Below are 15,605 nucleotides of genomic sequence, written 5' to 3'. Positions count from 1 at the left end.
CTGGTAATAAAAACAGTAACTTTGGAGGTACTGTTCGTTCAGTAAAAGCATTAGGACTTCCCAAGAACATTTTTTCAGGCTTCTATATAGATCCTAAAATGTACACTTATAATTCAAGACATATGCAGATGTGACTTTAATAGCAATGCCTACATCCATCTAGGGTATACTCAATTGTACCATGCTATTTAGCTTGTGTACCTGTTCAAGGTATGTTGGCAGTCATAGTTGAATAGGGATCAAGAGATACAAACTTCAAGCTACATAGATCCAATCAGAGATAACTCATGTTATCTCAAGAACTTAGTCTTGGACTGAGACTAAGTCATACTGAATTCAAATCCAACGTGTTGTCAATGAATAGGCTGTGACCTTAACACTATTTTCAGTTATCAGGTACAGTAAAAACACTGTACACAGCATGTCTTCTATATGCTCATTTCAGTACTTTGAATTATTCAAGGTGAATATTCATATTTTAACAGATGGGATGCTGAAAGCAGCTTAGTTTCAGACAATCCAACTGTTTTTGGATAAATTGCTTACAGCAAATCAACTATAGAGACAACTGATCAGACTACTTTCAAAAGCCGTTTTTAGACAAAATAGAGCAATAATTGACCTGCAAAATAAACTCTTTAAAATAGACTTCCTATGTCCACTTCTCCAAAAGAAACATTTATAGTAAATGCTATTAATTTGAATATGCTGCTCTTTACATCTGTATTGGGTATTACAAGTAGCTAAAAAAATTTGTTTAAAAAAGAACAATGTGAATTAAAATTGGTAAGAAAAAACCATTAACAATAAAGAATGTGATGAAGTGTGTATGTACCAAAATTTGGGAGCAATGCAGGAAAAAGTCTTTCTCATGAGCAAAGGCAAGCTACATCTCTGAGTGATGTGTTTAAAAATGACTGGGGGAGTGTGTCCCAATCTTAACCGAATGAGTTTGTAATGCGAACAGCAGAGATCCTAAGCCCGTGATGGCAAACCTATGGCACGCAGCGCCCTCTCTGTGGGCACGTGAGCTGTTGCCCCAGCTCAGCTCTGCTGCGCATGTGCACATGCCTCCCCTGGCCAGCTGGTCTTTGAGTCTCTGCTGCGCATGCATGGGGGGCAGGGAGCATGCGCGGGGCTTTGCAGGCCCCACATGCATGGGGGGCAGGGCACATGCATGGAGGCCGCATGCGCATTGCATTTTGGGGGTTTGGGCGTGCGCGTGTGTGCATTAGGCACTCAGTCCAAAAAAGGTTAGCCATCACTGTTCTAAGCCATTTGGGACTTTAAGAATTAATAGCAGCCCTTTAAATTATACTTGGCAAACAGTTGGTAACCAGTGCCAGTAGTTTATGAACTTTGTACCTTGCATAATTTGGCAATCTGCCTGTTTGATTTTGCACCAACTGAAATGTTTGGATACTTCAAGGGTAGCCCACAGTATGTTATTGCAACAGTCACAATAGAATGTAACCAGTGCATGGACAACTTGTAAAAATCTAATATTGAAAGGTATTATAATAAATATAATTGTGCAAAGATTCCTCCGCATCTGCAAATTCAGTGGGATTTAGGAATCAAAGCGGCATTTATTAACTACATGTTTTCACTTGGACTGCAATCTTATCAAATACAGCATATATCTCAGTCTCAGAAGCCAGGTCATCTTTTTAACCAACAGTAACATTTACCTATTATCAAACTTAGGTAATCTTCAAAGTTACCAGACGCTTGCTTAGAATCGGAGTGTACAAGGAGTAACATCAGCCTAGCAATGACATCTGACATCAGAATTCTAGAAAATACTCCCCTATGAAATTCAAATTCATATAGAATGGGGTACAAAATTAGATTCAAGTCAAGATAATGGGAACACAAATTAGTACTACCATCTGGATATTATTTGTCAAGAAAACTGGAAGCATTGTAAAACAATACCAAACCTCAATCCTCAGGCAGTCCACAAAGTTCTTTCATTATCTTATCTTGTCAAAAGCCCAATTGAAATGGATCCACGAAACAATTATAATTCAAATGCCACTGACCTTAACTGCCTTCTTTGGAATAGGGAAATATAAGGAGATAATGATTATTTCTGCTACTATGGGTTTATTATGGCCATTTAAATCAGCCCAGAAAACCGAAAATTTCATAATTAGGTGATGGCCCTTATAATTTTGCACCTTCTGTCTACTTCCTTAAAATCTACAATCTGAAAGAAATCCAAAATAGTTGTCAATAGAATCTGCCCAAGTTCTACAGTCCTACATAATATCATGGTGGAGACTAACTGCTTAATGTGGAAAAACAGTATCAGACACTTTCTGGGGAGACAAAAACAACCTGGTTGCCTGTACCTATTGCAGAGTTAAGATTTCAGATGGGTTTCACTCTATATGATCTGACCCATTCTAAGATCATAGCCAATTAATTTCATTACTTAATAAATCAAGACGATCACTTGGCTCCAAGAAGGGGATGCAAATGCTTAAGACAATGTCAACTGCCCAGGGAGTTTCCCCGTTCATGTTAAAAAACTTACATTCTGGAAATTAACCATAAACATTCCCATAAATTAATATAACCATATATTGATTCATTTGTACATACAGGATTAAAATTCTAGAGAGGTTAAAATACTAAATAGTTTCTAACATACAATGAGATAGGAATAAAAGGATAGTGAGAAGGTTCTGTGAAGCAAAGGACAAGAATCTGCTTTGGAATAGTTGCTTACTATAAAAAAATACAATTTGTCTACAAAATTGCTCTGCACAAAAATGGTAGAATTCTGGATTGTACCACTTCAGATACCAGGCATTATGCAGTGCGTTTTGAATATTGTTGTGCTAGCTCCCTACAAATAGAAAGGTGAAGCATAAATGAGAGTATTGCAGTGAATCTATCTTTGATATACTTTAGAATATAAAAAATACAATAAAGATTGAAGATCTATTCAATCTGCAGTGAGATATGATAGACTAGAACTCCTGTTACATTTATTCTCATGGATGCATAGAATGCCTCTTCATTTTAGGAGCAAAATGAAAAAGGGTAAAACTTCAGATTATCTGGCCATAAACATGCTGATGTACTTCAGATAAAAGGCTGTTATTAAAATGCAAAAATTAACATTTGTAACATTTGTTCCACCAAAATGGAAATTATAATGGATTTCACTGAAATTACTTAGTTTTACAAAAATGTAGAAAACTTGTCAAGTGGCAAATCCAAGAATATGAAGAAGTTTGAAACCATTGTATCAAATACAGCATCGGAAATTAGATTATGTTTGTTTTCTAAGCTACAAGACAATACTTCCCTACTTCACAGGGATGTTGTGAGATTGACTTCAGCTTTATACAGTGTTTTTGAGTTTTCCAATGCAGGTGCTATAAAAGTACAGGGTGTAATTAAACTTGCTGAAATTTGTCACAAAAAGAAAATATTTAACTTGGTTTTATTTAACAGTATTTTACCACTACTATAGTAAAGTTCTTTACACATATATTAATGATAATGTAATAATGAACTTTCCAAAAAGGCATGGTTGAGTTTTCAAACTTTATACATCTCTTTTTGGTTCTGTGTGATTAACTGTGCAGATATAATTGTATTAATAAGGTTCTTGGGATTTGCATGGATGAGACGAATTATCATTTTTGTACTCTCTCTGAATGAATAAACTTACATTCAGTTTGTTATTCTTTTTGTAGAAATCTTCTGTTATGCTCTTTCAAGACAAAAGTAATGTTATCTTCATCAATTATATTGCCTGAGAAAAGATCCTTGTATCAATTAGCAACTATTCAATATTACATCAAATCTGTTGTTTATTTACTGTAGATACCAGGTAGTTTCTTTAAAAACAAAACTAGCAAACATCAGGTTGAGAGTTAGTTTTACTATTAAAGAATGTAATCTAAATTTCCAAGTTTCCAAATACTGAAATTCTGTTTTTTTTCTCATTTGCACTTTTTTGAAATCATTTTTGAAAAGCGAAAACCCAATAGAATTTTGAAAGGAGACAGTGAATGATCTCCTTCGTTTCTGCAAAGTAGCTGATACTTGAAATCTTGCTATTTCCACTACTGCTAATGATATAAATGAATAGAAGTCCAATTTAAACTGTCTCAGATGTGGCTGATACTTTCTGCATACAGATTCCTTATTAAAACATTGATTTAACAAATGAAAGAACTGGGAGAATACTTTAAATGTCAAAATTAGAGCTTTATAATTTATAAGCCAAGTTATTTGGAAACGAAATAAAGTCTGAAATTTTGGTTAGGCAATTCTGAATTCTGTTTAACTTTAAAAATCAGATGACCCTTGGTCTAGAAGATAATGTTCTATCTTTTTAGAGAAGCTTAACCATTCTCTCCATTGAAAAGAAAATCCTGCTAACGCTAAAGTGCATGTTTTTAGAAAAGGAAAGATGAAATATAAAAGCAGGAAAAACTTCAATGGGGCTATGTCCTTTCCTAATATAAACTGATATAGCAACCTATATAAATGTTATATAACATTATATAATTGTCTTGTGGAAACCAATAAGAAAAGACAAACACAGGCAAAAGTTACATTAGGTGGCCTCCTCCAAACCTCTAATAAAAGTTGCAGAAGTTTACTTTTGAAAAAGTTGCAGTTATTATTTCTTGAAATCCAAGACACACAAAAATATAACGAAAATTAATATCTTTTATCTTGAAAAGGAAAACAAATAGAAATAGAAATTTTATATTTTCAGATTAGTTGCCTCAGTGGATTCTGGACCTCTTTGCTGTATGCTTTGCTTCAGCAGCTTTACGTTTTTGAGACAACCCAATTCCAAGTATTTTACTACTCTGAAGATAAGCAGAAGCTTCTGGTAAATGATAGTTTTCCATTGAAGGTGGTGGTTCCTTTAAAAAAAAAAGGACAGCAGTTTTTGAAAGAGCTTTAAGACTTATACTTTCAGGCTTTTTATCTGACATTTTCTTTTTAGTTTAAACTTCCTGCTACCATATAGTCCTTGTTAGAAAAACAATGGAGAAACAAGTTACTCCTTGAAAGCTGTCTGAAAAGTTCATGTTGAAACCAAACAAATAGTAATTTGTCATAACCTCTATTCCTGAGACATAAAGTGAATGTAAGAGGTTTTCTACCCTTTTAATTGTGCACAAAGCATTCCGCTGCCACAGTGGCATGGGTCTGAAATATTTTTATTTATTGTTCTTTTGCTCAATGAGCTTGAGGCAATGTATACAGATCTCTTAATTTCTTCTACTGTTGGATAGGTTGGGCAGAAAGTGGGTGAGGAGGGGAGGGGAGGGGAGGGGAGAGAACTCAAAGTCATCTAGGGAGCCTCCAAGACTGGATATTTAATCTGGTCTATCTGAATACAGGTAATCATAATACCTCACTGAATATACAGGTAAGTCCTTGATTTAAGACCCACAACTGAAACCAGAATTACAGTTGGTTAGCAAAGCAGTTAAGTCATCATGTGACTGGACCTATTTTATGAGAGTTTAATTAAATAATCTGGTCGCTCCAGTTGCATTTCTTAAAAGCTGCAGTGGCATGGTGGTTAAAATGCAGTGACTGCCAGCTGCCTGCAATTTGACAGTTCAAATCTCAGCAGCTCAAAGCTCAGCCTTCCATCCTTCCAAGGTTGGTAAAATGAAGACCCAGATCACTGGGGGCAATATGCTGACTCTGTAAACTGCTTAGAGAGGGCTGTAAAGCACTGTGAAATGGTATATTTAGTATACAAGACCATCTAAGTCAGGGGTCCTCAAACTACAGTCCTTGGGCTGGATACAGCCCACCGAAGCCATTAATCTGGCCCGCGCGGGATGAGGCTGCCCCCACATATTGCTCCACCCTCCCTCCACCCACAGTTTGGCTAAGCGCAGGCCTTACGTTCACGAGCCCCATGGACTGAAACTGGAAAGTAAGGCCAAACTTTTTGGCCGGCAAAGTGCTTCTGGGGGCCGTGGAGGCCAAAAACAGGATATGCGGAAGCCCTGAAGGGGAAAATACCACCCTCCACCTCAGTTCCTTAACTCAGGCTTCCTTCATCCATCTGTCCCTGGACTCGGTGGGGATCAACCAGTGCGCTCAAAGTGGGCAATCAGCCGCAGTGGCCCTGACGGGAGCCTGGGGAGTAGGTGCCTTGCTGCTGTGGCATTTCAGTGGGGGGTTCAATGTGGGTAGCGCAGCCTCACAGTCCCTGGCCGCCCCCCCACCTGCTGGCAGCCACAGCAGGCAAGGATGCAAAAGGAGTAGCATCCACCAAGGTGCAGGTGTCCAGCAGCAGGGACTCTGCAGCTGGCCCTCCAAGAAACAGGCATGGCAGCAGCAGCACTGGCAGCAAATAAAGGGGGGGGGAGGCACGTGATGCAGATCACCAGACACCCCTGCTCCATCCCATGTGGCTAGAACAGAGCAAGTGACTGTCCGACGCATCCAGCAGGCTGGACCACGTGCCTCTCCCATGTGCCTCTGCCTTCGGCTACTGTTGCTGCAGCAGGTGAAAACAAGGTGAGGAGGGTGTGGGGCAGTTGCTGCCTACTCTGTCCCGTCTCTTTTGACTTGTGGTTGGAGAGCAGGTCGCCACTGGTCATCTTGGCCCACTCGTGGATCTGTGACCACCGAGGCTGCCAGCAGCTCATGCAAGTCCATTAGGCCTCTGCTGTCACCGTCCAGAGCACCAGGTCTGGGGAAAGCTCGTTCCCCATCGGTGCTCTGGCTGCCCAAGCCCAGCTGGGATCGCGTGCCTTCCCCCTCATCTCTGCTGGGCCCTGGCATCCAGGGCTCTGATGGGCATCTGGCTTTCCCAACTCGTGCTGGCCATTTTTAGCCTGCTGAGCCTGGTCGTGCTTTACCACCTCTACTTGGCCTTTCTAGCTGGTCGCTTTGCCTCCTTTGAGCTGGGCGGGTCCGCCGAGCAACGGAGTTGCCATCCAGGAGCTGCCAGGAATAGAGTCCTCTGATGGCATGCCTACTTCACCAGGGCTGCTTGCCAGGGAGCCAAGCCCTGCCCTACCCTGCGAGGCAGCAGCTCCAAAGCACTTTCAGGGCGCTGCATAACTGACACAGCTCCTTCCGACACAGCTCCCGAGGCTGCGGTCCCTTCCCTGGACAGAAGGCAGCCTTCTATCTTGCAGCCCCGCTCCGCCGTATCTCCATTTTGAGCTGATGGCAAGGCGCTGCCTGAACTGGTGCCTAGGGTTTAAAGGCTCTCTTCCTACAGTCTTGAGATGGGTGCCGCTTTCTAACCCGACCCCCACCATGCTTCAGGGAAGCCTGGCTGGGTGCTATGTGTTGGGTCTGGTAGCAGATGGGGAAATGCTGTGTCCTCTCCCACTTCCTGCAGTGCATGCTGGCAAAGCACCCCTCTCATATACCCACAAGCTGCAGTTGGGTGTGCAAGGGGAATACGCTCCACACAGGGGAGGGACATGCGCCCACTGTGCTTGGCCGAAGGGCATGGGAGCAGCTGCGGCCGGCTGACGGAGATGTGATGTTGGATGGACTGACGCGGGTGGGGAGCGCATGGGAGTTGGCGGTGTCAGAACTCTCCTGGCTCTTCCCTGAAGTGCCTCGCATGAGCCAAATCCCGTTCCGAATGCCACTGCTACTCTCCGCCTTGCTCAGGACGCTTGCCCTTCACTGCCTAGTTCCGGTGGGGCAGGCAGAGTTTAATCTCTGCCCCTGGGGAGCACGTTGAGGGGAAACTGGAGTGGCCAGATCCCTTCCAGGATGCCCTCGCGATAGAGGGCCCATCACCCCTACTTTGCCTGTCAGGTGGCAGCAAGGCAACGCCTGCCCTTAGGAAACACCCCCACCTCTGGTCCTATGGATGTTGCCTCTGCTATGGAAAGGCTTGCATGGCAGGAGTAGGAGCCCTGCACTAAGGGTGGTTTTCCTCCTCCCCACTCAAGAAAAGGGTTTTGACGCAGCATTTTGAAAAAGCAGCATTTTAGTTTTCTTAATTGGAATATGCAAGAGTGTCTCCCATGCTCCCCTATCCCTCTTTGTAGGTTTCAGATTGAGTTGATATAGGCTCCCAGATATGGGCTCCCCAATCAAAAGCACGGCTGAGGGGAAGCCAACCTTAATTTCCATAGCCAAATTGGGGGCGTGGAAAGGGAGGGAGATGCAGCCCTTTCTGGGAATGCAGGCCAATCTTTCTCATTTTCCGTTCCCCCACCAATTAAGGGGGCAGGCAGGCTACTATACTTGATAGTCTAGCTCAGCCCAGGAAGGCAGAGGAGGCCAAGAAGGAGCTTGCCTGGGTCTCATGGCTGCTGCTTCAGCCACAATGAAACACATTATCTTGGCAAGGGAGCTATTGGGGAGGGGGTAGAGGAATCAAGCCCAGAGGAGAAGCACTCCTTTTCCTTCTTGTCTATTCTGGCATTGAGCAGCAGTGGAGGGAGAGCAAAAGGAGCCTGTGTTGGTTGGGGGACTTGGCCGGGGAACAGTCCCAAGTATGCAAGAGGTTGCTGCTGAGGGGTGCCTGTTTTCAGGCTCTGCACTGGACATAAACCTGCTCCTTTGCCTCTCTAAGGAGCCCCAGCTCTTGGGCTGAGTCCCTTGCCTCCCATCCACCCAAACCAAGGAGAGACAATGCCTACCCTGGTTTGTTCTACTTGTTGATTGTAAGCTCCTTGGGACTGAGAAGAATTGCTGCAAAACTGAGTTTCCTGAAGTGGACCACTAGACTCCTAAACACCTTAAAAAATGATCTAGTACAGGGGTCGGCAACCTGTGGCTCCGGAGTCGCATATGGCTCTTTGGGGTCTCTGCCACGGCTCCCTATCCCATCACTGTTGGCTCTGCCCCTCGCCCCTCTTATTTCTTTTTTTGACTCCAGCCCGAAGCAAAGGCTGCCTTATACACAAATGTGGCGCAAAGGCAGGTACAGGGCAGCTTCGCTCCTGCACTATCCTCCCCCCGAGCTGGGAGCGTGCACACATGTGGGGAGACCCTCCTCAAGCGAGCGTCAAAGCACAGCAAAGGTGTGTGCAGGGTAGGCGGCCGCTCGCCTAGGAGGGTCTTAATAGGATGCGGCTTCTCTCCTGCACTAATTATCCGGCCATCACCAGATCTCCTCCTCTCACTCTCATGATGCCCTGGCTGTGGCTGAGCCGGGACCATGTGCACGCATGTGGAGACCCTCCTCAAGGAAGTGGCGAAGCTCAGGAAAGGTGCGTGCGGACGGGCGGTGGCTCGCTTAAGGAGGGTCTCCCCATGTGTGCACATGCTCCTGGCTCAGCCACAGCTGGCCAGAGTATCACGAGAGTGGGAAGAGGAGAAGAGTGCAGGAGCAAAGCTTCCCTGTACCTGCCTCCGTACTACATTTGCACGCAAGGCAGACTTCGTTTCCTGCCGCTTTGGGCTGGAGTTCGCACCCTCCGCTGTGGTGCATCTCCCAGTGGGGGATGAAATGGCAAGGCGATGGCCAGAGCATTAGTGCAGGAAAGAAGCCGTGTCCTGTTAAGACCCTCCTAAGTGAGCGGCCGCCCACTCCGTGTGTGCCTTTGCTGCGCTTTGGTGCTCGCTTGGGGAGGGTCTCTCTGTGCATGCGTACGCTCCTGGCTGAGCCACAGCCGGCCAGGGTATCATGAGAGGAGGGAGGAGGAGGAGGACGGTTGCCCGAAGGAAGGGGGGAGACACAAACACACACACATATACAGAGAGAGAGAGAGAGAGAGAGAGAGAGAGAGAGAGAGAGAGAGAGAGAGAGAGATACACAGAGAGGGGTGCGAGAGGAGAGGGAGAAATACAGAGGGAGAGACGGGGGGGGGGAGAGAGGGAGACCAAATGGTTTTGTGGCTGGGTAGATTTGGCTAGGGAGTCATGTGACTGGGTGGAAGTGAGTGACATTGAGTTGGCCACGCCCACCCAGGTTTTGTGGCTCCAGTGTGTTTTTTTTCTGTGGGAAATGGGTCCAAGTGACTCTGAGTGTTTAAGGTTGTTGACCCCTGATATAGTAAAAAGAAAAGTCAACCAAGAGCAACATGCAATCAAAAGCAAATAAAGTACCCCCAGGAGCAAAACAATTTAAAGTTGAATGTGTGTGTATTGTTTAATGGACTGCTAAATTGGCCATGCCCACCCAGTCACATGACCACATAACCATGCCCATCCAGTCGTATGACAATCTAGCCATGCCCCCCCACCCCGTTAGTCCAGTCCCCCAACAGTCTGAGAGACTGTGAATTGGCCCCTGTTTAAAAAGTTTGAGGACCCCTGATCTAAGTGCTATTGCTTGTCAGACCCTGACTGGGAAAGTTCCAAATCATGATCATGTGACTGCAAGACACTGCAACTGTTATAAATGCAAGGTAGTTGCCAAATGCTCAAATTTTAATCACATGATCGCAGGGTTGATGCAATGATCATAATTTGGGGGGTGGCTTGTAAGTCACTTTGCTGAGGTTGAACCATTGTTAAATGAACAATGAACAAGTACGTTGAGGATTACTTGTGTATCTAATAAAACATAGCCTTGATAATTCAAAATTGTATTATGCCACTAATATGCAAACCTGTATCAGGTAGTCAGCAATGTATTCTGGCTTCAGACAATTCACTCCTTGAGCTGTAGCCTCTCTTATATTAATTCTCACATCTTCTGGCTTTACTTTATTAAGATCAGCAAAAAAATGAGTAACTTCTCTAAAGATAGGTGGAGAATATGCAGATAACACCTGTAGATTCAATCAGGCAGAAACTCTGGTTTATTTATGTAGTGTGTATGGAATTAGTTTTGTCAATTTCAGGAACTAACATGTAGCCTTCAGGAAAAGAACCTGTCAGATTTTTAAAAAATGTACACAGTATTTTGCTGAAATGTTATACAATATTAATGATGGATGATCAATGTCTGCTCATGTGGGTAAGACTCTCATGAGACAATGTATCACATCTGCATTTTGCAATAACTTAACTCTAGATCATAATTACATATTTTTTTTATTTTACAAGTAAATAGTGTGCTCTCCCTTTTCCCCCTGTGTAGATCTGAATGAGTAATGTAGATCTAAATATCTATATGCTAATAAAATTCTTATCATTTAATCAGGCAAATTTGCCATAGGGCAATAATTTTTGAATTATGGTAATTTGATTCAAATAGTCTAACTTACCAAATGTGTCCAAAATCCAGGATCTGGGACTTCTGCCCTGTACCCCCTGATAGTTTGGCTCTGACCTGCATGAGTCCACTCCCAAGCACCCTTCCCAACACATGCCACCCAGTTATGCCATCTTTGACCAGGATGGCCCCTCTCACATAACCCTGAGACCATCCAAGTATTCTTGATTCACGCTATCTCCCCACATGTTCTACCTTACCTGGGGGCACCTCATAAGCACCCATACATCCTACGTGACCTACACTAACCTGAAAACCTTCCCCGATTTACACAGCACTTCTTGGGCACTCCCAGGCATCCTTCCCGACCTATGCCATCCACTCACTCTCTCCTTGATCTGTACTGGATTTCTGGTGCACAACCATTCAACCCTCTCAACTCATGCAGCACTTCTTGTGCACCCCCACATGCCCTTCCTTTTTTACAATTGAAATAATTTCTTCAAATGGAATTCTTTCAATCATAAACAATTATTGAGGTTTAACATATGTGAAAACATTCTTTTTTATTAAAATAGCAATGTTTCCTCACCTATGATTATCAAATATACTGATATCTAAACAATTAAATCTATACACACCTTTGCACCTCCTGATTCTAGAAGACGCTTGAAGCCTGATTCCTTCGCTGGATCAACATTCAAAATAACACTCCAACCACCAAATGCCCCCTAAAAAGGGCAGAAACTTTCATTTATATTTATATGTGAGTTTGGGTGTGCACCAAAATTTTGTCACACTGAAATATTTTTATTTTTTATCATTTACATTTCAGGCTCAGATAGACAGTGCAAGTAAATTCTAAGATTAATTAATTTTAGCAATTTTCAATCAAAAAAGAAAATAGATTAATGTTCTTCCCTGTTCCAATTCAAATCCAAATCACACCTTATTCTTGCACAAGTTATAACAGCATGTGGTTGGAATCTCAAAAGGCAAAAAATGTTCTACCTGACTCAGAGGAAACTGCAGAAAAACTTCAGCAATAGCACCACCCACAAATAACAAGTCAAAGCCTTTGTTACTTCAAACAAAAAAAGGAAATAAAATGAATTACATCTATAGCCCTTCCGTGTTTCAGTACATGGTGCGAGAATACAGTTATTTGATATATGCACTCAAATTGGTCACACACACACACACACACAAAATGTCTCTCAACTGAAAGATTATAAACTAGATCTTCCAAATCATGGCCTGCAAACTCTGAAGTACAGTATTTTTCGGACTATAAGATGCTCCGGACTATAAGACACACCTAGCTTTTGGGGAGGAAAACAAGAAAAAAAAAATTGCCTCTGCCTCCCAGCAATTTGCCTCCTTGCAGCAAACAGCCTGGTGCAGCACGAGCAGCTGATTGGCAGTTGGATCTGCCTTCCAGAATACCACCTATCAGCTGTTCCAGGCTGTGGGGATCGCCACCGCCCATCGCCATCTATCGCTGCTTCCGCAGTGATGCTGCAAGGAGGCAAATTGCTGGGAGGCAGAGGCTGAAGGGTGGGGGCCGGCGGGTGAGCGGGGCTTCGGCAACATTAGCTGTATAAGATGCACAGACATTTCCACCCACTTGGGGGTGGGGGGGAGTGCATCTTATACACTGAAAAATACGGTAAGTCCAAAAATGTTCATTAACTCACAGGTTCTTTCCTTCAGCTCTCTATGTTTCACTGATTATGGTTTACCAAAGTAACAAAGCTCATAAGAAATTTTGTGACTTAAACTTCATTTGGCAATGAATTGCTATCAAAAGTTCCTAATTTAGATACTTGATTGGTCTGAGAAACCGGGGAAATTACACAGAGGAAACAGCACAAACAGAATGATAGGTAACCACAGGATTCCAATCAAAGTTAAAAATCATGCTTCTTAAATCTCTCATTTGGGCATTTATTTACCCAGTATATAACAAAGTGTTTTAAAGTTACACTGGTGTTTTATACTATAGTGACTGAGGTATCCTTAATGATATCTGAGCTTGGTTGTTTTCTTGCAGATGTTTCATTACAGGTGACATCATCAGTGTTGTTGCTAGTTTGGATAATGAAAACAACCAAGCACAGAGAGCACCAAGGACCCCTCATTTCAACCCTGAGCTACAAATATTCTCCTTTATTAGTACTATAGTGATTGTACAAGTACTATAAATTGTTATTTGGGAGTGAAGGTTGTGTCTTTGAGTCAGTGTTGACCCTTAGTGACTATCTGGACTAATTCCTGCAGTTTTCTTGGCAGAATTTTCATAAATTCATGCACTATCCATCAATAAAACAGTAATTTGAGTAAATTAAAATGGAATAATATTTCTGTTAGATGAAATATACCTCTGTCCGCAAGTTACAACCCATGATGTTTGTGTGTAAATACCTCAGCAGAGTTGTTTTGCTCTCTCCGTTGTTGTATTGTTTTTCTCCATCTCATTGCTGCAACTGCTAACTTCTTCTGAACTGTATTGATTCCAGTCAGTACACTAAGTATAGAGTTGCTTCCCCACTCATAATCTTCCTCCTATAATGATACAGGTAATCCTCCAGTTACTACAGTTCACTTAGTGACTGTTAGAAGTTATAACATAACCCCTCCAGTACTTATGACACAGTCCCAAAGTTATGAATGTTGCAGCACTGCAGCTGTTGTTTACACTTATGAATGACCACAAAGGCACTGCAACATTTGCCCTGCCTAAAGTAGTGCAAGATCCTAGCCCCCAGAAGCTTCCAATCTCAGCGTGAAAAGTGTTTGCAAGCTGATGGGAGGCTTGAAGCAATGTGATTTCACTGCTCCAAGTCTCGTCAGCTTGTAAATGCTTTTCGCACCAAGACTGCAAGCAAACAAACCGCAGCAAAGAGGCTGGAGAGGAGACACCTTGCTTGATCTTCATAAGGTAAGTGATCTAGTGCAGAATGGGAGAGGGAACAATTGTGGGGACCACAGGGGAGGAAGCATGAGATAACTCAGTGGGTCAGGGGAGGCCTTGGGTGGTCTGAAGCAGGTGGACTGTTCCATTGCTAGGCCCCTCATGGCCTTCCCCACCTGAGATACCTCATGTGCACTTAACGACCTGCGCATTTGATTAGCCAATGCATGGGTGAAAGCAAGGAATGATTATGTGATTCAGTCCAACAAATCCTGTAATTGGCAGGCTCCATTACATTCCTAATTCAAGGATTACATGTATTTAATGTAAACATCGGTCTCCCCTTCTGCAGCTCCAGCCGTCAGGCTCTTCTCTTCCCCCCTCATTTTCTGCCAGAGTGAGGACCCTGCTCCCTAGGCTGCCTTGCAAGACACCTGATCCCACTGGGGCTATCCTAATCCCCTTCTCAAGGCCTCCACCAATGGAAGAAAAGAAGCAAGGAAAGACTAATGTGAAGTGCTCGGTTAGAGAGGACTGGAGCATTTCTCCACGGCGGATGGGCGACACCGAGGTTGTGGGCCCGTCAAGCAGTGCCATAGACAGCCCTCGCTTGGCTGAGTCCTGAATTAACTGCCTTAAGTTGGCTACTGTGGTAAAGTCATCCCACAGTATGAAGCTGTTAATAGCCTAATAAGAGTGCCCAGCGTGTTGTACAAACTAAGCATTTCGGTCATTGCCAAGTCAGAATATCAATAAAGTATATTAGAATCATAATTTACTCTCTGAAAAAAAGGAGGATAGATGGATTATTTCAGTTATCATCAATAACTCTGTATAATTTGTAGAGTTTAAAACAATTGTTGAATGTTGTTTTAATATAATATAAAACAAGATAGAAATGAGGATAGAAAAATTCCCTCACCCTCCCCAACGAAACCCAAGATATATTCTAATGGTTCTAGCACTTACAATTAAGAGTCTTTTTACCAAAAAGGCTAATAAACACACTAGCTTTTAATTTCTGTAAATCATCCCTAAATCCATAAATTCTCAATCGTGGCTAAATTGATAGGGATGTTAGCCATTGTTTGCCCATGTGTAAAAGGACCTGAAAATATTCATCTGATTGTGCTATGCAACAGACTTCTTTGACAGTCCACAAAAAACAGGCCTGTTTTTCACAAAAACAGGCATGCAGAGGCTTTGGGAGCCTGCAGAGTGCTCCTGTGGGCTGTTAGACGGAGCATCGCAACCAGGAATATTTGGTGTTTTAAGAATAGATGAAGTGGGCCATACACTTGTTAGAAAGATGAATGGGAAGGCTGTGTTTGATTTTGGGGTTCAAATCCTCTATTAATGTTGCCCAAATGTATTTGGGGACAGAGTGCCATCAACAAGATTCCCTCTTTGAGGGAGATGGACAGTTCAGAAATGTAAAAACATAATTAAATAAAATTATGTTTGAGGTGGGCCCGAAATTATGAATATCAAAAGTTGTTTGTATCATTGAAAGCTCTGTTATTGTGTTTTTCTTTTAAGACAAAGATGTTAATGTATGAGTTGCTTTTTCTAAACTAAAACCTCAGTATTCAGGTTAAA

The 15,605-nt window shown here is 42.9% G+C and overlaps 2 protein-coding genes across 9 annotated transcripts in view; one reads left to right on the top strand and one right to left on the bottom strand.

The window, feature by feature from the left end:
- Window positions 1-15,605, top strand: part of CDV3 (CDV3 homolog) — a 26,591-nt gene extending 10,986 nt beyond the window's left edge. Inside the window, exon 5 of the mRNA XM_060685913.2 lies at window positions 14,359-15,605. Within this exon, the coding sequence (XP_060541896.1) occupies window positions 14,359-14,407 (49 nt within the window). The 3' untranslated portion in view covers window positions 14,408-15,605. The remainder of the gene's footprint in view (window positions 1-14,358) is intronic.
- TOPBP1 (DNA topoisomerase II binding protein 1) overlaps window positions 3,429-15,605 on the bottom strand; it is a 99,840-nt gene continuing 87,663 nt past the window's right edge. For 5 of the 8 annotated variants that reach the window (XM_087892510.1, XM_060683702.2, XM_087892511.1 and 2 more), the window contains 4 exons: window positions 13,517-13,657; window positions 11,734-11,823; window positions 10,545-10,706; window positions 3,429-4,904 (listed from right to left, as the gene is read on the bottom strand). In XM_087892510.1, coding sequence (XP_087748636.1) covers window positions 4,761-4,904; window positions 10,545-10,706; window positions 11,734-11,823; window positions 13,517-13,657 — 537 coding nt within the window. In that variant the 3' untranslated portion in view covers window positions 3,429-4,760. The remainder of the gene's footprint in view (window positions 4,905-10,544; window positions 10,707-11,733; window positions 11,824-13,516; window positions 13,658-15,605) is intronic. The other 3 variants (XM_087892513.1, XM_087892514.1, XM_087892512.1) reach the window with 1 other exon arrangement.

The sequence above is a fragment of the Pantherophis guttatus genome, chromosome 4, assembly GCF_059756535.1.
Source record: "Pantherophis guttatus breed Tessera chromosome 4, ASM5975653v1, whole genome shotgun sequence".
NCBI classification, from domain to species: Eukaryota; Metazoa; Chordata; class Lepidosauria; order Squamata; family Colubridae; genus Pantherophis; species Pantherophis guttatus.
The sequence above is the reverse complement of the archived record's forward strand: the minus strand, read 5'-3'. Positions and strand labels throughout refer to the sequence as shown.